This window comes from Adiantum capillus-veneris, chromosome 28 (assembly GCF_014529385.1).
Source record: "Adiantum capillus-veneris isolate H3 chromosome 28, ASM1452938v2, whole genome shotgun sequence".
In the NCBI taxonomy this organism is placed as follows: domain Eukaryota; kingdom Viridiplantae; phylum Streptophyta; class Polypodiopsida; order Polypodiales; family Pteridaceae; genus Adiantum; species Adiantum capillus-veneris.
In genome coordinates this window covers 131,697,356-131,721,541 of record NC_140958.1, presented here as the reverse complement: position 1 = coordinate 131,721,541, position 24,186 = coordinate 131,697,356, and the positions used below count along the sequence as shown (strand labels likewise).

General features: G+C 42.5%; 2 protein-coding genes across 7 annotated transcripts in view; one reads left to right on the top strand and one right to left on the bottom strand.

Annotated features, from left to right (window-relative positions):
• The first annotated feature begins 10,726 nt into the window (after positions 1-10,726).
• LOC147421327 (fanconi anemia group E protein FANCE protein) lies at positions 10,727-13,633 on the top strand. Of its 3 annotated transcripts, none has more exons than XM_086504953.1 (3): positions 10,727-11,119; positions 11,682-11,884; positions 11,975-13,633. In XM_086504953.1, exons 1-3 carry the CDS (start codon positions 10,818-10,820, stop codon positions 13,228-13,230), a joined length of 1,761 nt encoding a protein of 586 aa, XP_086361079.1. In that variant the 5' UTR covers positions 10,727-10,817; the 3' UTR covers positions 13,231-13,633. The 3 variants fall into 3 exon arrangements, with proteins under 3 accessions (XP_086361079.1, XP_086361078.1, XP_086361080.1); XM_086504952.1 differs by having other exon boundaries at positions 10,728-11,119; positions 11,972-13,633; XM_086504954.1 differs by having other exon boundaries at positions 10,977-11,115; positions 11,972-13,633.
• A 5,596-nt stretch (positions 13,634-19,229) lies between these two features.
• LOC147421326 (WW domain-containing protein) overlaps positions 19,230-24,186 on the bottom strand; it is a 53,704-nt gene continuing 48,747 nt past the window's right edge. For 2 of the 4 annotated variants that reach the window (XM_086503946.1, XM_086503948.1), the window contains 7 exons: positions 22,391-23,310; positions 21,044-22,284; positions 20,896-20,972; positions 20,603-20,707; positions 20,450-20,526; positions 20,202-20,370; positions 19,230-20,122 (listed from right to left, as the gene is read on the bottom strand). In XM_086503946.1, coding sequence (XP_086360072.1) covers positions 20,039-20,122; positions 20,202-20,370; positions 20,450-20,526; positions 20,603-20,707; positions 20,896-20,972; positions 21,044-22,284; positions 22,391-23,310 — 2,673 coding nt within the window. In that variant the 3' untranslated portion in view covers positions 19,230-20,038. The remainder of the gene's footprint in view (positions 20,123-20,201; positions 20,371-20,449; positions 20,527-20,602; positions 20,708-20,895; positions 20,973-21,043; positions 22,285-22,390; positions 23,311-24,186) is intronic. The other 2 variants (XR_015186911.1, XM_086503947.1) reach the window with 2 other exon arrangements.

Sequence of the window (24,186 nt, the reverse complement as noted above, 5' to 3'; positions counted from 1 at the left end):
CTTGATGATGCTAGCTACGTCACCACTTTTGGACAAAACATGTGGAAGATATCCAAGGGTTCGATGACAGTAGCACGTGGAGTAAAGTCTGGAGGACTTTACATGATTTATGTATCAAATGTCTCTAAAAATGTAATCAATGTAACCGAGCAACCGAACATTTCTTTGTGGCATAGCCGGTTAGGACATATGTCCAAGAAGGGAATGGAAATCTTGTCTCATTCTGGTTATTTTCTTGGCTTTTCATTTAATGATTTTGAATTCTGTGAACATTGTATGTATGGTAAGCAAACACAGCAGCCACATAAGCATAGAAGCAGTAGAAGAGATACACAGTTGGCACTTGTTCATAGTGATTTGTGTGGACCTATGCCTAACCTATCTCTAGGGGGAGCTTCTTACTTTATGACATTTATAGATGATTACTCGAGGAAAGTATGGGTTTTCTTTCTCAAGCACAAGGATGAAGCGTTTAGTGTTTTCAAAACGTTTGTGACACTTGTGGAGAATCAGAGTGGCAAGAAGCTTAAATGCTTACGCACTGACAATGGTGGAGAGTATGTTTCAAAGGCCTTTCAGGACTTTTGTGAGTCAAAAGGTATAAAATGTGAACTTACTGCTCCTTACAATCCTTCTCAAAATGGTGTTGCTGAGAGGATGAATAGGACCATACAAGAGAAGGTCAGAAGTATGTTGTCTAATGCACAGCTGCCAAATGGGTTTTGGGCTGAAGCTGTATCAACAGCTGTTCATCTTATAAATAGATCTCCTAGCAAGGTTTTGCAGAAGGACTCGGTGCCAGAGATGGTATGGTCAGGCAAAATGCTCTCATACAAGCATCTCAGAGTCTTTGGCTGTGAGGCATATACTCACGTTCCAAAGGAATTTAGGAACAAACTTGAACCAAAGAGTAGAAAGTGCATCTTTCTAGGCTATGGTAATTCTGGTGAGATGGGGTACAGACTTTGGGATCCCGAATCCAGAAAGGTTATCCGTAGCAATGATGTTCACTTTAATGAATCCAAATATCATTCTAAACCAGAGATGGTTGAGGAGTTGTCTTCCAAGAAGATGGACCTGCACGTGCAAGACAAAATGTCAGGGCTCAAGAGGAGCAAGGACAGGATAGATTAGAACCACAGGTTGTGGCTGAGCCTGAGCCACCTATTTTGCGTAGATCTGGACGTATCACGCGACCTCCTGATCGGTTTGTTCCATCTATGAACTATGTCATGTTGACTGATTGCAATGAGCCTTCGTGTTACAAGGAAGCAGTGCAAATGAAGGACTCCAGGAATTGGCAATTGGCCATGCAGTCAGAGATGACAGCTCTGCATAAAAACCAGACATGGAAGCTAGTTAAATTACCACAGGGAAAAAAGGCCCTACCTTGTAAATGGGTTTACAGGTATAAGATCACCGCTCATGATAGTCACCCAAAGTACAAAGCAAGGCTTGTTGCCAAGGGCTTTAAGCAAGAACAAGGCATTGACTTTGATGAAGTCTTCTCTCCGGTGGTGGTCAAGATGACTACATTGAGATGCTTTCTTGCATTGGTTGCCATATTAGATTTGGTGTTGCACCAAATGGATGTCAAGACAGCGTTCTTGCATGGTGATTTAGATGTGGAAATTTATATGCAGCAGCCAGAAGGGTTTGTTGAGAAAGGCAAGGAAGATTTGGTATGCTAGTTGTTAAAGAGTCTTTATGGCTTAAAACAATCACCGAGGGCATGGTACCATAAATTCCACAAGTTTATGCTTTCTCAAGGCTACAAACGTAGTGAGTTCGATCACTGTCTATATACAAAGAAGGCTAAGGATGGTAGTTGGTTGATCCTTATTTTGTATGTGGATGACATGTTGATTGCTGGCAAGCACTTGGAAGAAATTTCAGCTTTGAAGTCAAATATGGCAAAATCGTTTGACATGAAAGACATGGGTGAGGCAAGTCATATACTTGGTATGCGCATTGAGAGAGACTAATCAAAGAAGTTGATTTGGTTATCTCAAACAGAGTATATTGACAAGGTTTTGCAACGTTTCAATATGGAGAAGGGAAAGGCATTGAGTGTTCCATTGCCACCACATGTGAAACTTAGCAAACAAGATTGTCCTGTGTCTGAGGAAGAACAGGCTGAAATGGATAAGATTCCATATGCTTCTGCAGTGGGTAGTTTGATGTATGCAATGATTGCTACTCGCCCAGACATTGCATTTGCAGTGGCAGTAGTAAGTCGATACATGTCAAACCCAGGCAAGAAACATTGGGAGGCAGTGAAAGAAATATTGAGATACCTGAAAGCTACAAAGAGTATGCGTATATGCTATGGGAGTCAGGAGCTAAGTGTAAAGGGTTTTACAGACTCAGATTATGCAGGTGACTTAGACAACCGAAGGTCTACGTCAGGGTATGTCTTTACATTGGCTAGTGGAGCAGTATCATGGCGTTCTAGATTACAAGATTGTGTTACTCAATCTACTACAGAGGCTGAATATGTTGCAGCATCAGAGGCATGCAAAGAATCAATTTGGCTTAATCGACTAGTAACAGATTTGGGAATCAAAGAAGAGATGCATGTGTTATATTGTGATAGTCAGAGTGCTATACAACTGGCTTGCAATCCAGTTTATCACTCAAAGACAAAGCATGTGGATGTGAAGTATCATTTCATCAGGGAAATGCTCGAGGATAAGCAAATTCAGCTTGTCAAAGTTCACACCACAGAAAATCCTGCTGATCTACTTACAAAAGGACTTCCCTCAGAGAGCTTTGCGTATTTTCGCAAGCAGTTAGGTGTAGGGTAGTACATCACTTCTCTACATCTCTTGTATATTAGCTTGTATAGTAGCTTCTCTCACACTTAAAGTACCACATTGGACTTTAAGTGGGAGGTTGTTGGGGTATAAAGCCCAATGTGGTCGCCCAGGTAAGTGGGCGGGCCGCTAGGTATGTACACATATTCTTTTGTAAAAACCTAATAAGAACTCACTATGCTCTACACATTACAGTAGAGCGAGTTCAAGTTCACCATATCGTCGTGTTCTTCTTCTCGCACTCTCTCTCGCGTCACACTTCCGCTCGTACTCCTTCAAGGACATACATTAGCGGGAAGAAATCTAATGGGAAAGGCTATTTCTCTAGGTTGGAGTTTGCTTACAATAGTTCCAAGCATGTGACGACTGGTTTAAGTCTATTTATGCTTGTGTAGGGTTTTCATGGTGGGGTTGGTAGCTAAGGAACGTCAGCAGGTCAAGGAATTCCTCTAAGACCACATGGATATGTTGACACTTGCTAGACAATCTTGGGATAAGTACAAAAGTTATGTTGCTAATAAACACCGACAAGTTACCTTCACGGAAGGGAAAGAGGTATTTTTACGTGTGCTGGAGCATTCAAAACGTAGTCTGAACACTGGGTCAACACTTAGACTATCTTTGAGATATTGTTGGCCTTTTAAAATTCTATAGTGAGCTAGAAATATGGCTTACAAACTCTCATTACCTGTGCTCTCTCACATTCATCCGGTGTTTCATGTAAGTCGTTTACGTAAACACTTACATAGGGACGACAATGTGATTGACCAATAGATTTTGGTTGATTTCACTGAACCTCAAACCCAGCCACATGACCTAAGTGTATTCTCCACTATCATGATCTACGTATGCATCATCATGTGCATCGACAAGCATTAGTCGATTGGAAAGACATGCTTGAAGAAGATGTCATAAAAATATAATATCTACCTATCAAAAATGATTTTCTCATATTGAATTGATAATTTAATGTGAGAAAATGAATGGCAACAAGAATTAGAATATAGATATGTGCTTTTAGATCTATCTCAACACGGGGCCACACAGAGAGAGAGAGAGAGAGAGAGAGAGAGAGAGAGAGAGAGAGAGAGAGAGAGAGAGGGCTACATCTCATTGAGGGTCCAAAAAGAAGATGGTCTACCAAAGAGCAATGAGCAGATAATGGAGCTTAAAAGACCTTAGGGTTAGCTTCATTAAAGACCTCCAAAGGTTAGTGCTAAAAGTCCTTAGACCTAGGACCTTTAGGTACTTTAGACCGTAGGCAAGCTAGGTATGTGCTTGAGGTGCTTGAGTGGTTTAAGCTTATTAAGGTGCTTGAGCTAACTAAGGTGCTTCAGGTGTTCAAGTCGAACACGATCCCTACATAGAATGGGGCGAGCCCTAAAGGTAGGGGATGAGAGAGCACACACACTCACTCAAGGCAAGCCCAAGACTCAAGAGGCATAAAGGACACATGTCAAGGCCCTAGCCATGTTTCCCTCATAGTGTGCCTGAATCCTACTGGATGGCCTTTAGGGAGGTCCAATGAGAATCTAGATGCATTTAAATAATTCATTAAGCCCTCTCTTTCAAAGGGGGAAAGAAGGACACTTGTCCAAATGCTACAGCTATTGCTAGTTATGACCAAAGCCTTTGATTGGCCAGGCCTTGGCAATGAAACGTCATATCATGCCCCATGCTTTGTGATTGACCTCCATGGAATAAGAAATATGGATAGCATAATGAGATTTCTTCTTGGAATTCCTTGTGTGACATGCACAATAAGTGTGCCTTGGTCTCCACATTTAAAACATCGATTCTCCTTTTTATATTTCTCAAGCTCTTCAAGTGAGAGCTTGTTTTGCCCCTTGTATACGACCTTTTCTTTCTTCTTTTTCATTGACCTTGCAATCTTGAGAAATGTGCTTATTCCAAGGGAGACTTCTCACTCTTCTCATAAGCCTCATCTTATAAGGCATCTTGTCGAAAGAAAATATCTTGGTAGCAACCATGGAGTGTTGGAAGAGAATCTCTTGGTAGCAAACATGGAGTCATGGATGATTTCTGAGACTGTCTTAGGTTTTTACACAAGTATTCACATATGTGAACATATCCTTAAAAATCCATGCATAATATTTTTGCTTTTGCTCTAAGAAGTTGATTCTTTTGAACACGGTGTCTTTGAAATGGAGATCCCAAATTTTTTTTACATAACTCTCCCTTTTTGAGCTTAAGACCATGCCAAGCTGTAAGCACATCATCTTTGGCTTCGTCTGTTAAGAATTTCCATATAATAACAATTCTACATTCTTTTCGAGTCTTTGGCACGAAGCCCTGGGTTTTGCATACTAGTCCACGATTGATGGGTAGACTTTTGGAGGTACATAGCAACATGATGTAGCATGGATTGCTCAGTGAATCTCTCGCCTCCAAAAGCAACATCAAACTATTGGATGAAGCTGAGCACCATAAGCACCATTAAAACAATGGAAGGTGATGCTCTTGCCCCCTTCCTCCAACTTTTGAAGTGTGTATGCTCATTTCCGAGCATGATATGACGTTTCATTGCATTTGATATAGCTTCATGAGAGCTAGCTTCTTGGGAGTGGGAAGGAGGAGGATTTGGTGATGGCGAGGGAGATCTTCTCCTCCTTTAATTGAAGCAACTTATTTCACCTCTTCCACTCTTGGAAGAAGAACCTTCACTCGAGGGAGACCTTCGCCTCTTCGTGGTGCGGCTAGGAAAAGCGATTAGAATGTCATTCTTGAGAAGGTGGTTTCTCTTGTTTGATAACTTTTCAACATGCTCACTTCTTTGTTAAGAACCTTGTTTTCGAGGAAGAGTCCTTGTGATAAAAACCCATGTCATATGCAAACATCAACCCTTGCACCATGGATCATGCAAAGGATTATGTTGTGTTTCGTGCAAATTTTGTAATAAATATCTTATTTCATGAGTTCCTTGTGTCAAAGCTTCATCTTCCATAAAATTGATTTCATGTCAACTAATCTCATTAGGTGGATCGTTATCTTTAAATACTTTCTTTTTCTCTCTCTCTTTCCTTCGCTCAAATAGCTTAGTAGCTAAAGAAAAGAGTATTATTTACCTCCAAGGAGTATATGCTAAGATCATTCTCTATTTTGTACAAGAGAGAAGCGGCTATGTTCGGCCAAAAAGTGTCTTCCACATCAGTTGGACCGACCACGTCCCTGTTCTTAGAGAAGCGGATGGTGAATGTTTGTATGGTAATGGAACCCCCATCTTCATCATGTTCTAAAGTCTTTGCAAACATTGGCAAGGCACAAAGAAGAATGTTGCATGCAGACCTGCAAAAGAAAAAGGTGCTAGCATGGAGCATCTATCCACCTGCAATGTCGTCTCCTTAGCACAAAATCAGCAAGGTGCTCCTTAAACCTCCGCTCAACATGTGCGTAATCCTACAGTCAGCTAGCAAGAGTGAATGATCTAGAGGGTGAACGATGCATGTGAGCGCTACATCTCTCTCTTATGGTGCGCACATGGCACTGTTCGTCCATACGTTCGGCAAAAAAGCACCCTCCACATCAGGAGGTCCCTCCATGACCTTGTCCTTCAAGCAACGGCTGCTAAACGTCATGATCGTAATGGAGCCCCCCCCCCCCCCCCCCTTCAGCATGTTGAAAAACGTTCACCTACGTTCATGTGGCAGGAAGAAAGCTAAGCATCCTGCACGCTTGCAAAAGCTGACAAATTGTGGCGTGGAGTTGTTCTTCTGACTGCAATGCCTTCATTACCAAGAAAATAGCATGCATTCCTTCAACAGACGCTTCACATGTGTGCAAGGTTGTAATCGACAAGTAGCCATTCATTGGCGAACGACCCGAGGAGCGAACGGTTTTTGTTTTGTTTTCAGAGTCGGGTAGGGCACGCCTGGCCGCTCCCCTCATACACCAAAAAAGTATACAAGAAGAACGACCAGGACTATGCACCCAAAAACCGAAGGCATACACTTTTGTCACTAGTTTCCTCTGGACTACGAGAGTTCAGAATTATCTACACTCTTAGGGCCATGACTAATCCCTTGAGAGACCCACTCGCCACTTGGATTTGGGCATGACAACGACCAAGTACCTTTGTTCAGAGGCCCATGTACTGTGGGACTTGCTTCGGTCTTCCCTTTGGAGTTGCTTCCTCTAGGTAAGGCTGAGTTCACAAAGCGCGGCGGAAACAGCGCTCAGCAGGACGTGAGCCAATCATTGGTCGCCGGCTCAGCAGGGGCTGTTCACAAGGTGCGGCGGTAGCTAAAGCCGAACTTGCCAGCGCACGGAACAGTTGCCTCGATTTTCTTCCCCCCCCCCCCCCCCCCCCCCCCCCCCCCCTCGCCAGTTTGCTGTTTCCGCCCTCCACGTAGGCTTAATTGCATGCCAACTTACAACTCAACGTTCCAAAAGACACCCTTAACGTTCCTTTTTTTTTCAAAGCAGAGCTTAACGTTCCTATTTTTCCAACTATAAAAAGACCCCATTCGAGCTAAAGAGTCCTTCACATTTTTCACAGAGCACAACATGAAGTTTCAAGGAGCATTTTGAGGCTTGGAAGCATCCACTATGGTAAAAAAAAAATTGCATGAAGAACCTCTTCTCTTCCTCTCCTCTTTTTTCATTTTGTGTCGACACAATGATGTAACATCCATGTTCTTTGATATACTAACCTTTATACTCGTGTGTCTTGATAGATTGAAGATACTTGGAGTGTTACGACGTACAAAGCTTGTGAAAAGGTATACATGCTTATGTATTGAAGCACGCTCTATTTTAAGATTTTTTCGATGAGCATGTCCTAAAACTCTCTCTTGTTTGCTTGTGATGCAGGTAACATGGAGTCCAACACCCCTCAATTTCATGATTCTCAAAGAGAGGATGATGACACCATTCTCTCTCAACCACAATTCTCCCAACCTTATTTCAATCATTTCTCTCATTTACCATTTCCTATGCCCTCTCATGGTTTTACGGCCATGTTGAATTCTCCATCTCCAACCTCTCCTTTCATGATGCGCCCTTCCAACCAACCACCATATCCCTCACCTCCTCTAAGTGGCTCAAGCCCTAATTCTCCTATGCTACCACAAGCTAGTCCGAGCACTCCTCCCATTCTAATTCCGAACCATATACCTCCCCCCCCTCCCCCCTCTCAATCTTCCAAAGGCCGTTCAAAAGCATCCAAGAAGAGACCAACCAATAATGAGGAGGTAGCCCAAGGGAGCCAAGTGCCATCGAAGAAGCCAAAGACAACCAAAAAGAAGGTTGTTGTTGACTTGGGGGACGATGATGACAACGACAACAAAGGGAAGGGCAAGTGGAAGGACTTTTGGGTTGACCAATTGGTTCACATTCGGGGAGGGATGAATGAGGAATTCAACAATCCGCAAAAGCAAGGAGTCAACTTGTGGGCCAAGGTGGCCACTCAATTGGCCAGCACTTATCCTGAGTTTGATAAAGATAGCGAAAGCTGTCGTAAAAAATTTCAAGCTGTGGTAGCTCAATACAGGATAGATAAAGTCCATAATAACATTTATGGCAATGACAGGAAGAGGACTTGCAAATGGTATGATGTGGTAGATGAATACTACCATGATAGAGCTTCGGTCACACCTCTTAGTCATGCTTCCTCAACCACCCAAGATCCTACTGCTCTTGGAGGTGACAATAGTGCTTTTTCAGAGGCAAAGATGTCGGAGCCCGAGAAGGCCCAAGCCTCCACCACTTCGACACGTCGCCCAGCTCCAAAGTACGAGAAGTCATTGGCCCAAATGGCCAACACACGGAACCTACTTTTGGAGCATCTTAAAGACTCCTCTAAAGAACAACATGCCTTGGAGAGAGAGCGAATCTCCATTTTGGCTGGAATGCATGCCACCTTGAATGGATATCTTGACCTAGCTAGGAGTGCTAACAAGTAGAGAAACTCAAACTCTTCGGCACTTATGCTCTATTTTTGGCTATGCACGCATAGAAATGTTTTTTTGCAAGGATATCTCGGCTTTACGTTGTTGTAACCCATTTTATCATGATGATTAGTGTACTTTGTTTCCATGAAATTTCTATTTGAACACAAATACACACATGACAAATACAAATAATAATAGTACTAAGAATTCTCTATTTCTCACAATGTATTGCAGGAAGAAGATGGTTCTCTCCAAGGACTTAGCACTCAATTGTGCTTGGTTGTGTTGCTTGGCAATTAATGAGTTGCTTAAGGAATCACACATGCGCAACGAGGAGGCTTTAGTTCAATCCTGGCTCCATGTGACACAATGCATGGCACGTTCTGTTGATTATAAGAAGACTGCAAATCGAAGGAGAGGGCATGAGCTTAGAAAATCTTGGGCCTACCCTAGGCCACAACATTTTCTAAACGGCTATTTGTTGGGTGCATATTCGGCGCTCATGTTTAAGCGGCATCTACGGGTGAGCAAAGAAACTTTCCATTACCTCTGTGGTAAGCTTGCTCCTTTCTTGAAGAAGCAAACCACAAACATGAGGGAGGCCATAAGTGGTGAAAGTAGAGTGGCCACGGCTCTCAATAGGCTTGCTAAAGGAACAAACCTTGATCCCTTAGGTGATCTCCATGGGTGTGCTAAAAGCACATTGTGTAAAATTGTCCATGAATTTTCTAGGGCAATTGTGACATCATGCCTTAGGGATCTCTATATTATATGGCCTTCAAACTCACGTTTTGCCACACTGGCAAGTGAGTTTGAGGCAATACGACACATTCCCTTTTTAGTTGGTGCCATAGATGGTTCTCACATTCCCATAATTGCCCCAAGGGACAACCATGTAGATTACTTCAATCGCAAAGGATTTCATTCAATCCTGCTACAATTAACCGTGGCCCCAAATTGTTCAATATGGAATTATGATGTGGGGTGGGTTGGGTCAGTCCATGACTCCTTAAACTTCACTAGAAGTGAGCTAGGGCAACGATGTACAAAAGGTGACTTGGGAAATTATTGTTTGGTGGGCGATTGCGCTTACCCAGCACGGCCTTATATGCTAGTGCCCTTCAAAGGATGCAAAGAAGGATTGTCACATGCAAAGTACTATTGGAATTTCATCCAATCAAGCACTAGGATGCAGTTGAGAGAGCCTTTGGCATGTTGAAGGCAAGGTTTCGTTTATTGCTGAAAAGATGTGACATGAATTTAAAATATGTGCCAGATGTTGTTGCTGCTTGCCTTGTGCTCCACAACATTTGCATTTGCCACGGAGAAAGTTTTGACATGGAATGGGTACGAGAAGCTGAAGCAGACTTGGCACTTATGGTTCGAAGGGAAGAGGATCGGAGAACAGCTGCCTGCTCCTTGAGGGAGCTATGTGCTACTAGGTCGATACAAACAGAGGACGCAATGGAACGTGCTCAAGGAGGCGATGAAGGTTATGACTTTGGTTCAGGTTCAGAGCCGTGAGACAATCTCGCTAGGACAATGTATAGAGAGCATGCAAGGGCCAATGTACAAGAATTCTTTGGCAATGATGCCTTGGCAGAGATGGATTCATCATCAATGGAAGCATCATCATCATTAGCTTCTTCCTCTTCTACATAGAGCTTTGCAGCGAAACCTTTCATTGTAAAATTGGCAAGCTTATTATGTCTATGTCCTCTTTCAGCTTGTATCTCATGAGATTCCTTTAATACATCTTCAATGTAGCTTCTCTATATGTGTTTTTTCTAAACGTTTTTATGTTAATCAAATTTCTCTTCCGCCACCCTGTGTGAATGCATGGTGCGGCGGAAGATATGTTGGTTCTCTATTTCCACCTCCCGTGTGAACTGATGGACAGCGGAAGAAATGAAGCTCGTCCACCTGGAAAAGGGTTTTTTCTTTGCTATTTCCGCCGCCCTCTTGTGAACCAAGCCTAACTAATCGCTCACCTCACTAAACTGGTACGAAATGCCATACCCGCTTGGAAGCAGAGGAGCGAACGGTGCATGTGCGCGTTACATCTCTCGCTATAATCGCTATTTTCTGTTCTATGGCAGGAGATGGAGAGTTTCGAGCTGCATTGCAAGAATGGGGGCCTCTGTTGGAGCTGCTTCTGCAGCCCGGCACGCTGTCGCCCGTGGGATCAGCCTCTCACTGGCTTCGTTCGGGCCCCGTCTCCTCTTCGAACAGCAGCTCTTGCCCTGCCTCGCGGCTCTGGCGTCTTGTCCCCCACCTTCTTACTTCCCGCGTCGCAATTCAGCACGCGCATTTCTCTGATGATCCCCAGCGGCAGAAGGGTGAGGGAGATGATCTGTTGGCTCCCCGAAAGCGCAGTCGGACAAGTATAGGCAAGTCTGACTTCTTTCCTTCCTCTGCTTTTCTGCGTGGACGCATGCATTGTCACAAAATGGTCGCGCGCGTGCACACACACACACACACACACACACAGAGCACGGGAGATGGGCATGGATGCCAAGGCTGTTGGATGAGTGATGCATTTCGTTGTCTGTACTGGCCACATGTAGCATGCAAAGGAGACACACACACACACACACATTGGAAAAGAAACCTCGTGATGGATGTAGCAAGTGGTTGGAACACGAATTAATACAAATATGGACATGATCAAACAGAGAGCTTGGAAGGGACTTGAGGCAGTGTTTGTGTTTTTGGATTGTTTGGTCTTTGGCTCTTGCAAAATGCTGGCATTTCTTGGACTGTGCTTTGGAAAGCTCTTCTTTCTATGTTATGATTGAGACACAGGCATTGCATGCTCTTCATAAGTTGGTGATGGTTCATTTAACCTCTTGGTGTATAATGTTCTGTGCTCTACTGTGTACTTGTTCTGCTCTACAGTTTTGTGAAACCCCCCTTTTTAATACTTTTTCTAATCTATAAACTACTACTTTTGCAGCTGCATGTGGATGCAGACATTGCCAAGCATTGCACAGGCCAATATTCTTGGCTTCCTAGAAATAGAGCACGCATTGTTCCGAGTAAAGGACTTGAAGATTTTGGCTCAAGACTTGCTGGCAGGTGGCCAGCGGGATTTTTGGGTCGCACGAGCTGTGCAAAGTCTTCTCAACAAAGTGGGATGCTCCAAGGAAATTAATCAAGGTTGTCAGATTACATCAATTCCGTAATCAAAGCCGACAAAGAAAGTGTTTTGCATGCTAATATGGTCTTCGTTTTTTCTCATTACAGCAGAAGAACCAGCAAGGCAGTATGCATTACCAAGTTGGCTTCTGAATTACAGAAATCAACCTCCTGTGCTGCCTTGGATGCCAATTACTCTGCCATTACAGACAAACAAAGCAAAGCTGACTTCAAAGGAAAGAGTGAGTTCGTGTCCCGGTAATAGCAGGCAAAGTGAAGAACTTGATGTCTCAAGTTTGGATGCTTCAAGAAATGAAAGCACCTGCCACACAAGCGAGGCGATACAACAAGAGGAGGAAGATACTGCAACTGGTCTACGCACTCCACCTCCACCCAATTTGAAGGGATGTAAAGGAACCTCAAAAAAACAGCGTTCGTCCAAAGCGGTGCCGAGTGCTCAGGATGAAAAGAAGAAGTCGATGATTAGCATTAAGTCCATGGAGGGGGTGCAAGAAGAGCCTAAACACTCCGAAGAGGATGCTACTTCTGTTTCCACTCTTGCTAATTCTTTAAGAGAGGCATGGTTGGAAAGGCAGCCAACCATAGATGATCTACAGAAACTCGACACTTTGCTGGATGCTAGCATGTTTTTCAAAATTTTAAAGCCATGGGAGATGACGGACAATACTATTTTCGACATGATAAAAGCGTTAACAGGGAAAGATAGTGGGTTTGTGTGGTGGGCTCAGATTGCAAGCTATTGCCTTCTTCCAAAATTGATACTCCTAGAGCAGCCTGCATCTCGTTTTTTAGTATCCGCAGTCATAGAAGCTTGCAAGGCTCACCCACGGGCGGTCATAGATGCAGTGCTAATTCCTTTGTTTCTGTCCGGGGAAGGTCCTTCCAAGGCCCTTCCAAGGTCCTTCCAAGGTCCTTCCAAGGCCCAATGCGATGTGCTGAACCGGGTGCTGAAGGAGTGCTTATCAGATAATCATATCTTTTCCTTTTGTGGAAAGATTTTTGTCAGCAACAGGCGGCAGTGTCTACCAATTCCAGACCCTCCTTTTGTTAGGGAAAACTTTCTCAGCGTGTCCGCAATCTGGTCAGAGCCTGCGTGGACGGTACTGCAAAATGCTATAAGCCGGCCGATTGAGCTGGACATAGAAGTATTGGAGGTGCTGGTGAATATTTGTGAGGAGGAAGTTGTGAAGTTTGCGAAGTCCTTGCAGTTTTGTAATCTGCTATTGTGCGTCCTTGCAAAATATGGTCCCCGCCTAAAGCCTTTTCAAAGCAAGCTTCAAAGGATCAGCGAACAGACGCAAACTTTTATGACAAAGGCATTGATGGCGAAATCTTCAGGGTTGTGAAAAGGTACTGTCTCGGTGGACGTAAGCATTCGCTATGGTATTACATCCTGAGATTGTACCTTTGTCAGCTTTGCTTTTGACAAACTTTATCGCAATTGAAGGTATAGATTGTGATCAGGCAAGCAAGTTTATCCTACTTTACATTTGTTTAAAGACACGCAATGCTGCATGATATTTTTGCTTGTTTCCTTGGAGTTATTAATGTAGACACTAAGAGAGAGCAAGGGGGGCGGGGCGGTGGGGGGGTGCAAAGACCCTATGCAGTCTGTGTTTGGAAACTCTTGCCAGAGTGTGGACTGGTCTTATGTGCTGCCAGTCCTTATGGTGTGGCTCTTGGTCGGAGTAGTTGTAAGCTCCCAAGATTGGGGTGGGGGTAAGCTAGTTAGGCTCTACAAGCAGTTCACACTCTTGCCAGAGTGTGGACTGGTGTTATGCGCTGCCAGTCCTTATGCTGTGGCACTTGGTTGGAGTAGTAGTAAGCTCCCAAGGTTGGGGTGGGGGTAAGCTAGTTAGGCTCTACAAGCAGGAGGTGATTCAGATGTATATAACAGTTTTTACATGCCACTTTCTTGACCTCAAATGTTTTAAAGAATTTTCTAGGTATGCCAAATCCCAAGGCGGCCACTTTCCAAAACACGGATCATGTCATGTGAGCTAATTGAAGAGGTTTATTTATACTCAAAAGTTGTGTTTTCTAAATACACCCATAGTGTAAACTTAGCATGTACAGAGGCGTATTATTAAGGTTCTCTTCAATGCACAAGATACAGGGAACTTTTGATGAGTGAGCACCCCGAGGCCAAAGCTTACTTTTGTCAAAGATGTGTTAATCTATCATTGTTAAAGATACAATTGTCCTTTCTGGAAAGCTTCGAACGGCTTTATTGGGACCTTTCGATGACACCAACAAAGCATGATGTGCTAAATAGGCTTTGCTGAGGTGTTCAGTTTCAGCCACAGAAAGGCTGTAAAGAATTTTCAAGGTTGTTTGATGACGGTCAAGATGTGTTGAATTCTCATTGCATGCATACACACACTTAGAGATCCAGTAAAGACACAAGTGACCCGAGTTTCCTTTCTAGAAACTGCCAAAGGGCTCTACTCTTTGATGGCGCTACCAAGGCATGTGCTGCCCAAGGGATCTACTCTTTGATGATGCTGCCAAAGCATGTGCTATACACGTTTTCATTCTTACATTGCCCTCGAAAAAGCTACTCCAACGACATGGTTGACAATGCCCATTGAGATGTATAAAGATTTGGAAGCATGGGAAAACTTCAATTTGATTAATGGATGGTTAGTCGCACCCAAATAACACCTTGATGGTTTTAGGGATGGCACACAACAAGAGGGGGAGTGTTGAAAGATTCCAAGAGGTAAAAATATGCTAGGAAGCTTGCACTTATTCACCATACCGAGCCACCTTTCCCAAACTCATACAAGATGATGTATTTTTTGAGAATTTTGATTGTAATTTGATCCCAAATTTGTGTAATTGAGTCTACCATGGGGAAAATAGTAACGGAGACTTTGAATAAGCTTCTTTGCACAAACCATCCTTATAAAAGCAAACCATTGGAAAGAAATGGATTACCAAGGCACTCCACCTTGACAACAATTCATCGTGCAAATATTCCAAAGTTCCATATAGCCTTTTACCATTTTTTGTAAGGATTTTGGCAAGTTTGAAAGGTGTCAAGTGGGCAACATTCCACCTTTGCACACTCTCTCACAATGTGTAGATATGCTCTATTATTAATGAAAATCAAGGAAGGATTTTGCGAGTATGTGTCAACGATTAAAAAAAAATCGTTAATAGCACAAATTTGGGGCGATGCCCTCTTAGGAGCAATCAAAACGGCAGCAGCAGCTCTTGCGATTCTGTGTGTGCATGGTCTGACAACTCTCTCTCTCTCTCTCTCTCTCTCTCTCACACACACACACACACACACACACACAACGTGGGTGGTTGCAAATGATTTCTCTCTCTCTCAACGTGGGTGGTTGCATGGCAACTGGGCGCGATGCTAGGGGTTGCTTCATAGTTTTTTTTTAAAACTTTTCCAGTGCAGGTGGAACGCACAAGCCCTTCGCCCGCTTGGCTTATAGCAGTGATTGCTGATGCTACCCACCCTCGTTCGAACGTTGCAATCATCTCCCTTTTGAAAAGGGACTTCAGACGAGATGGAGGTAAATACGGAGATGAGAATATTCCTGGCTATTGAATAAGATTAAGAACCTACCAGTATGTAGAGAGAACCAAATCAATCAAATATATATAGACTAAGATGATGTTGACTAGCTATTTCACTGTCAAATGTTATTGATCCCTCATGTCAAATAGCTAGTCAACATCATCTTAGTCAAAAATAAATAAATAAATTTAATATTATATATATATAAGCTTTTTCTAATACTCATACTTCATACAACATGAGGGATCAATAAAAATTGATCACGCAAATTAGTCAAAAACCAACTCTAGCAAATAACTAGCAAAGATCATGTAAATCATATTTCATCGAGAGCTTATGCACAATTTTGTTACTTCAAAAGATTGAAAGGGAGGTATAAGTAGCCAAAAGGATACCATCGCCATAAGGAGGGAAGGGTAAATACGTAAATTACATTTCTTATAATTCATTCATTAGCCATATTAGGAAACATATCAGCTACAAAGTTCTTTTGTACACAAGCCCTTCATCTCAAAACCAAATGGCTCAATAGGTAGAACAAAATACATCAACCAAGTACCTCCTCTCAATAAGTAGTGTAGTTATGTAATGCTTTCCAAACAAACCCACCATAAAAATTTAGCCAAATGCATACATAAAAGTATCAAATCTGCAAGAAGTAAAGAGCCACAATAACATTGAGTGATTGCATTACGTAAGTCTGTCGCATGAGAAATCACAACCTACAACTCTAGCAATCAAGTGTATTGACTTAACTACAATAGAACTGTAAAAGAAACTTCCTTGATCATTACCCATGTTTGAAACGGGCAACTCGGTACATTTATGTTAGCACTGAAACCTAGTAAGACTTTAGTAAGGAGAGAATAGAATCAATAAAAGCACCGTAAATTCCTACTGCAATTCCTAAAAATTCAAATTACATTGGTATTAAATGAAACAAAAACTTTGATATCAAAACCCCTACAAAAATCTAAACTAGGGAGCCCTATACCCTTGGTAAATGTAGTAGGAGGTAGCATCATCTCAAAACGGATGAGTAACCAAATACTCACTCATCCTAGTAGACCACTTGTCATCGAGAACCATAGAAAAATGAGCCAATAGCTTTAGAATAACTTTGAGGTCTCCTTAAGACCGAATAATCAAGAATACATCACGCAAATGAAACAAGAGCGGTGTAACCTACAAAATCAACCACAAAAAGGCCCACCAAATTCACTCAAATAAGAAACACACTAACAAGCGTGAGGAAACCCACCGTTAAGATAAATCAGCACAAGACCTCTGTTTAGTAGGTTCATCAGCAAATAGGCCGTAGCAATTGTCAAATCTAAACACCTTTTGTTTCAGTAGCCAATCTTTTCTTGTGAAACAAGACATAGGATATCTTATAGACACACAAATTGTTAGTATTAGTCTTAACATGCATTAGCACATAGCAGGCCACTTACAATATTTAAAATCCAAGCTATACTAAAACAAGATATACTACGTCATAAAGGTATAAAATTGACTATTAGCACTACCCCCAAAGTGCATTAGTACTCTTATGGGTTAATTAATTAGAATGGGCTGAACATTTACCCCATAAGAACCTTGTTATGGCTGAAATGTGATCATGGCACCAAGAGGCCAACAAAACCATTTAAAAAAAATCTAAAACCATTGTTAAATCAGATTGAAAGTGACAATGCCATTATCATTCAAAACTAATCAAGAATCTATGTACATTATGTACTCCAAGGGCCATTTAGAAGGAGATGTTTACACCAAAACTAATCCAATCCATCAAGTTTCACTCAGTCAAGATGTAATAAAACCCTCCTGGTTATTCATTGCCATATGGTCAAAAAGTAGTCTTACACTTATGACCATGATGATACTAGATTATAGACAGGCAAATTGGTGGTGAAACATCCTATGTGGCCAAAAGTCTTGGGCGAAAAAAACAACCCCTATCGTGCAGGGTCAACTCATATAGAATGTAGGGTTGTGAGAAGGATATCATATGGTTTGCGCATGTGGAGTTGAGCACTAATGGTAGAAGACGAGGCCCTAGTTTGTGTGACATCACATGTTTCTTTTTTCCATACAAATTGTTTGTGCTTGGGACCTGTCGAGCAGGTCCAATTCATCACTTGGAACGTTATGACATATTGGGATATCGAAGAAGAATCTCCAAAGGTTTCCATCTATGAATTGAGATTCAAGGAGTTCCAACCCTTCTTGGTGCTAATCAATAAAGTGTCTTTCTATTTTGACCAAACAAATCATGACCATATTGAATCTTGGATGGCCCAAGAAGAAAATCTAGAGTGGTATTTCCTTACCTCCTCATTTGCTAGTGATTGGTTGTGAATCTATTGTTGTAGGGGTCTTGTTGCAATTGAAGGGCCAATGACAAATGTCAAGATACCCCCCATTCTTTGCAGAACCAAATTACATAAACCAAAATAAAGTCGACTATTGTTATCCATGTTGAAGGAGGAGTTTCCTCTTTTGTCATGGGAGATTCAAATGAAGATATTCTTTGAGTAGTCTTGTTGTTGGATCACTTCATTTGTGCATGCACTTGTGTTATGAAGACCGGTATCTCTATTTATCGTTGAATTTGTCTATTGGGGTTTTAGTTAGAGGAAGGCATTGTCAATTGGATGTGTCTTCACGTAGGTGGTATCCTTTTCTTAAGGAAGCTCATCATGTTGCTACCCTTTCTTCAAGGGGTGATGTAATCTCTTGGATGCTTGTTGAGAGCCTCTCGTCATTGTCATTTTGGTCCTACCCACTCCCGCAATCATGGCTAATCTATTCCACAGGTCATGCCTTGGTGCCTATCAATTGTAGCTCTCTCATGTCATTTGATTATTAATGCAAAGTGATAGTCTTTCTTTCAACATGAATGGGTCTCTCTGTCTTCTTCCATAGCCAGCATCATCTCCAAACAAATGTAGACTACATCAATCACCAACTCCAAGGGTCATCTACACGTACATGTTGAACACGTGGAATGACTATAGTACAACAAGTTTAACCTAGTCAAGATGTATGAATTCTCCTAGATGCTCACTATCCTCCTAGGCTACCCAATATCTTTAAGAAGGTACTTCATCATTAAGGATTAGCCCTTGAAAGGATAAAGTGAAATACCCAACTTGTAGCATAAATAGGCGTGTTTTATCCCTTCTTCTTCATGCTACCCCTCCACTCAGATCTGAACAAAAGGAAGAGATGAAATTCTACTCACCCCTTTATCCAAGTGAGTCGCCTGTGTCACCCTGTGCGTTGAGCACTCGTGGCAAGGAAAAATATGCCCCCCCCTCCCTTCCCAAAACCCCCTCTTTTTGTCTTTTTTTTGGATTGCGATAAACAGCAAGCATCAATCCAACCTCGAGCTTTTTAGCAGTCTATGTGGAATGGGGAAAGACGGATAGTATCGTGCTGTAGCAAAGATAGAACAATAGATGAGAGATCCAATTGAAATACCATACCGCCATTACTATCAATTATCAAATGATCTACCTGTAGCCTAATCCACTTAACACAAACTACATTGCATTTCTTCACAATAGTTGAGCTTGTTGGCCACTGGCATTCCCTTGATTTTTAAAACTATTGTTCTGCAGGCTTCGATATTGTTGAGTAGCTGAGAGCAGAACATGAACAATTGCTAGAGAAGAGAGAATTGCAAGTGAACAAATCAAAGGCCACCATAGCCTGAATTGAGATTTTTCAACTTTGTACCAACAAGAACGCCTAGGCCAAGTAACTTGAGCACAACATATTTCATATCAAGTGACTAGAAAAGAGAAATGGAAAAATGAACAAATCAATGCCCACTATAGCCTGAAACAACACAAGGCTTTTCATCTTTGTGAAAATGATCATATTTAGTACTTGCCTGTAACCATTGCATATATACACTGTTAGGACATTTGCTCAACTCAATGAAGCATCTTCGCAGCACGACCCTGACCTCCGAGTTATTATGTACAGCACACCTGAGTGGCTACCATTTTAACCACCAGAAACCAGTTCAACATCCCCCAGCAGCTACCATTAAACCTGCAACCACTTCGACATCCACCTGGAACAAGAACTTCTGAAGGCCATGCACTTGCGTAGCAGGAAACTCGAAGCCTTTTATATGGTACATGGCAAAGTAGCTGGCATCGATATTTTCTGGTTCTGCAAAAACCTGTGGATTACACCAAAAGCCCTAAAGCAGGGCCAGTCGGTAAGATAACAACGCCTCCACTCCCCATGGGCCAGTCTTTACATTACCCATTACTGAAGATAGGTTTTCTTCTACCGTATCCTTCTTCCCCTCCAAACCTGTACTCAATGAGAAAGCAACGCTCTTTTAGCCGGGCCAAAGAACCTGAGGATGAGTATCTCCAATAAGGACTCCCGTTAATGCAGCCCAGGTAAAGCTCAAAAATTGAAGACCTACTTGTGCTTTAGCAATTTGTGCACTTCACACCTTCAGGATGACACACAAAAATGCAGACACCAGCTTTTACTGACACTTCCAGTTGTACACTTGACGCGCATCGAAGGCTAGAGGCCATGGAGAATCAAATTTACAACACAAGCCACTGCTGATATAATCGTCAAGTAACTGGTCTGTCCCAGGTCGTTTCTTGCGTAATCAGATTCCCATAATACACCTCTCCAGAAGCTTCATCCCAATATGCCTGCAGGAAAGAGCCTTCAACACAATCCATGAAGAAAATTGTAGAACTCTAATGCAAGAATGCAAGACTTCAGCTTTACCTGCCACCCAGCAGGAAGCCCTTTGGATAAATCTGTCAAATTAGGCGTCTTCGACTTCAAAGGCCCTATATTTTGGCCTTCCACCATTGACAAGGAGGCTACTGAGTCAGGAGTCCCCTCCTTGCCTTCTTTTGAGTCCGCCTTTCGGGCTCGCTTCACTCTTTCTCTCCTGCAAGACTATGAGTGTCATGAAATATCATGCAGTGAATACAAGCATGCTATTGGACTAGAGCAGATAAGCAGCGAACCAGTCTAAAGTCCCCAAAGGTTGAAAATTAGCATTATCCAGAGCCTCTCCACTAGCTATCTGTTGTCTTCGCCACTCCTGCAAAGAGAAACCCTATCTTATCCCTTGAGCTTTACATTGGATAAATGCAGAAAAGGTTATGCAACTATCGTACTTCAATTTCTTTTTGCCGTTTTTTCATCAAAGTCTCTACATCAAAAAGTGCCTTCTCGTCATCCTCATCCTCACCACCATGCAACTCTTCCTTTGCTTGCTTCCACTGCATGATATTCAAGGTGAGTAATATGGGATGTAGTAAAGAATGTGCAACAAAAATAGGTGTGTACAGCAACATCATAGCTCTGCATAATTTATGAATTAAATAAGGCTGAGCACCAAAGTGAATTAAGGACAGTACACTTCATTTGGACTTATGTTTTATCAGCAACAATTTGACAGACACTTTACCTTATTGACCAAGCTAGAAACTTTTTTGTTCAGCATTGGTGCAGCAGCAACAGCGTGTGTTCGTTTCTTTATCTTACCTGAAATATTACTTGAATCAAAACAAAGTTGCAATATTCTTCCGACAGCAAGCTATAACTTGACAATTCACCTTTCCCTAGCTTCTTGGTTTCTGAAGTCGCCCCTGTTACATTACTGTCAGCTGCCATTGGTATTGCAGTAGGTGCTGAGGACGCATAAGATGTAGCCTTGGCAGGAGCCTCGGAGGACACGGGATTAACTAACACCGAAGTTGTGGATGTAATCACTGGTGCAGTCCATCCATTAAAAGCTGCGGTAGAACCTGATGCAAGCACGTATGGTTGCTGTATTTTTAAGGTCTCTGTGGATTGTGAGCAGTTTGAATAAATCCCTCCCTCCACGTATGAACCATAGACAGAAGAATCCACTGCAGATTGGTAGTCTGTTACCGAAACACACTGTGGTAGACCATTGTTTTCTAGCGTATACCCTGGTACAAAATATTGTAGCTGTACTTCTGAAGATATCAAAGGCAAGGTTAGAGTGTCTATCACTTGAGGTGACTGCGGTGGTAAAGGTGGTGGGTCATCTGGTGGAGGTGGAGGAGCAGGTTCTGATTCACCAGGCGGGGGAGGAGCCCATTCATCATCTGGTGGCAATGGAGGAGCCCAAGCATCCCCAGAAATACCCGTATGGAAATAAGGTGTGGGCTCTCCCAAACACGTGGCGTCGAGGGGTGCTAGAGCGCTCACATCATTGGAGCCTGGAAGAGGGTATGGATACGAATAAGGGACAGGTACATCAATTGCAGGCACATCAGAGTTCATACCTGGAACAGCTGGTTCCATTTCAACTTCATCATCCACCTCCATGTCTACGTCCATGTCAACATCCTCGGTGCCTATGTCATTTCCCACTATTTGAGCATCGACCCCTGTTGACGCCTCATGAACACCCCCATATGCTGGGTAAGTATAGGACGTCTGTATTTCACCTTCCTCGACATCATCACCATTGCCCATATATTTGGTAGGCTGGCCTTGCTTCCACGGCTCAACTATTGCACTATTATCTTGTTGATAGTAAGCCCAATTCAACGACCAATCTGAATCTCTTACCTCAGACCTTAGTTCATGAGATGCTTCCAAATTTGAGGTTGAAGCGATAGACTTTTGCCTCTCTGATTCATTAGCCTCCTCGGCAGCAAGAACCAGCTCAAGTTGTGTCAACTCCCTTTGTATGAAGGACAAACAAGCTTCCAGGGAAAATCCAAGAGCACAGAAGGTCTTCCAATCAGTAAGCCGAGCTTCTGTTTGTGAGGCCAAGAAAGCATGTCTAGAAACTCCTCTGCCTGCCTCCCTGTTTTCATGACTATAAACAAAATGACCCCTATCTTATACTCAGAAAGACAAGTGAAACCAAAATGCTCTATTAGGAAATCAGATTCTAAATGATGTTGCTGATATAATGCTTTTACCTGGCCAAGACATTCAGTCGATGATGCAAAGATTCTACTTTCGCCAAAAGAGGTGTCATCTGTTCTTCAATTGTTCTGGTCTCCACACTTGGCATTGGATTGCTGATGCACCCAGAAGCACCTTGAGCTTCCTCCGCTGTTGTTTGGCCTATTTGTGTCACTTCCCCGATGATAAAATTTTTGGGACTGTTTCCAGTCTCGATGTTCTGTGGAATTTTTTCAGGCGCCCCTTGAATGTCACTGGCGCTTTCAATTTTGAGATCTTTCCGGTCATCCTTTATTTTTGGTAGATTTTCCTTTTCATCCTTTTCACCATCCTCTTCCTTCAAATCTTTACCTTCATGATCCACTCTCTCATGTACAAGATCAAAAAAGCCAACCGCAGTTTCAGGATCCTCAGCGTTTTCAAGCTTCTGTGATGCCATGGCAGCATCACCTGCCGGGTCATTCTTATCCAAAATCAGTCCTGCATCGGACTTATTCAGCTCGACTTCTGTGGATGCGAAAGAAGTTTTAGCTTTTTCTGGGTGTCTGGAGATCTCAGATGGAGATCTCCTTCCCCCATTGGTAGACTCCCCATGATCAACTACTGAATGCCCCTGATTTGGAGACTGTTTAGGGCTTCTAAGTGATGAGGTGTCCAAATCCACAGGCTGATCAGTGAAACTTCCTGGCTCATCAGCACTGCCACTTTCTACAGGTTTCACCCATGTTGTCTCTCCAGTCTGTACATTCCAATAATAGTACTCACCAGAGTCGTCATCCAAAACTGGCTGCCATTCATTCTCATTAGGAGCTTCGACCCGCATGTCAGATATCAAAGAGTCTTGTGATACTTGTCGATTACTGCCAATAATCCCAGTGCTGTACTCTTTCTCCTCCAAGCTTAAATTACCCGACTCCTGCTTCTGGGCCATGCCCTTCAACATGTACTTTGTCAGCAATCATAAGAGCTTCCAAAATTAAAATATACCTTCTACAAAAGGTAAAACAGTCAGCAAATCTAGAAAAATCATGTGAAATGCCACTGCTGCAGGACACAAGCCAAAGAGACGAAAAAGAATTTTCCAGCAATAGTCAAAAACAAAACAATGGACATCCAAATGCATGATGTTTCCCAGAACTTAAAAGTTGGAGCATCTTTGTACATCAAAAGCATCTATTTGCCAAAAATTGGATTCAAAAAGTTATCTTTGATTATTATATATAGCTCCATTACATTAATAAATTCGGCAAGTTTAAAGTTTGAAAAAGTTTCTAGTGCGCTGTAATGGTATAGCACAAAGAATCAAGTGAAATGCATTAAAGCCCCTCTCACAAATAAGGATCCAACACAAGAAAAAACAAGAAGGTAATTTTTGGACGCATTCTGAAACCTTTAAGATGAGCAATGTCAAAGGCCAACAAAAAAAACAAGGCTGACAGAAGGACAAACCAGCTCTAACTGATAAGACATTGACAGTTACAGAGAACAGGTGGCTGGCAAGCTCACAAATAAGGATAAAATATCATGGAACACAAGAAAAGATGATTATGGCCAGCTGATCCCCAATTTGGCATTTACTAGCACTTAGTGGATTTACTAGCCTGATAATCAAGCTGTCAACAAAAACTTTGACACTCTGAAATTTGGGAGGAGTCCTAACATACAGCCAGATGAATCAAGGAAAGCTCTCTAAAGGAGATTAAACCTATGTGAGCTAGAAAGCAACTCATGCACAAGATCATCATAGAACTACGTGCTTCGCTAAAGCAATCCTCCCGCGCAATTAAACCTATGCGAGCTAGACAATTAA

What these genes read in the sequence shown, in the direction of transcription:
- LOC147421327 (XM_086504952.1), top strand. Translation starts at nt 10,818, where the DNA reads ATGGCAGGAGATGGAGAGTTTCGAGCTGCATTGCAAGAATGGGGGCCT. An exon ending in AGTCGGACAAGTATAGGCAA is followed by an intron (nt 11,120 to 11,681) that starts GTCTGACTTCTT and finishes CTACTTTTGCAG; the next exon opens with CTGCATGTGGATGCAGACAT. An exon ending in CTCCAAGGAAATTAATCAAG is followed by an intron (nt 11,885 to 11,971) that starts GTTGTCAGATTA and finishes TTCTCATTACAG; the next exon opens with CAGAAGAACCAGCAAGGCAG.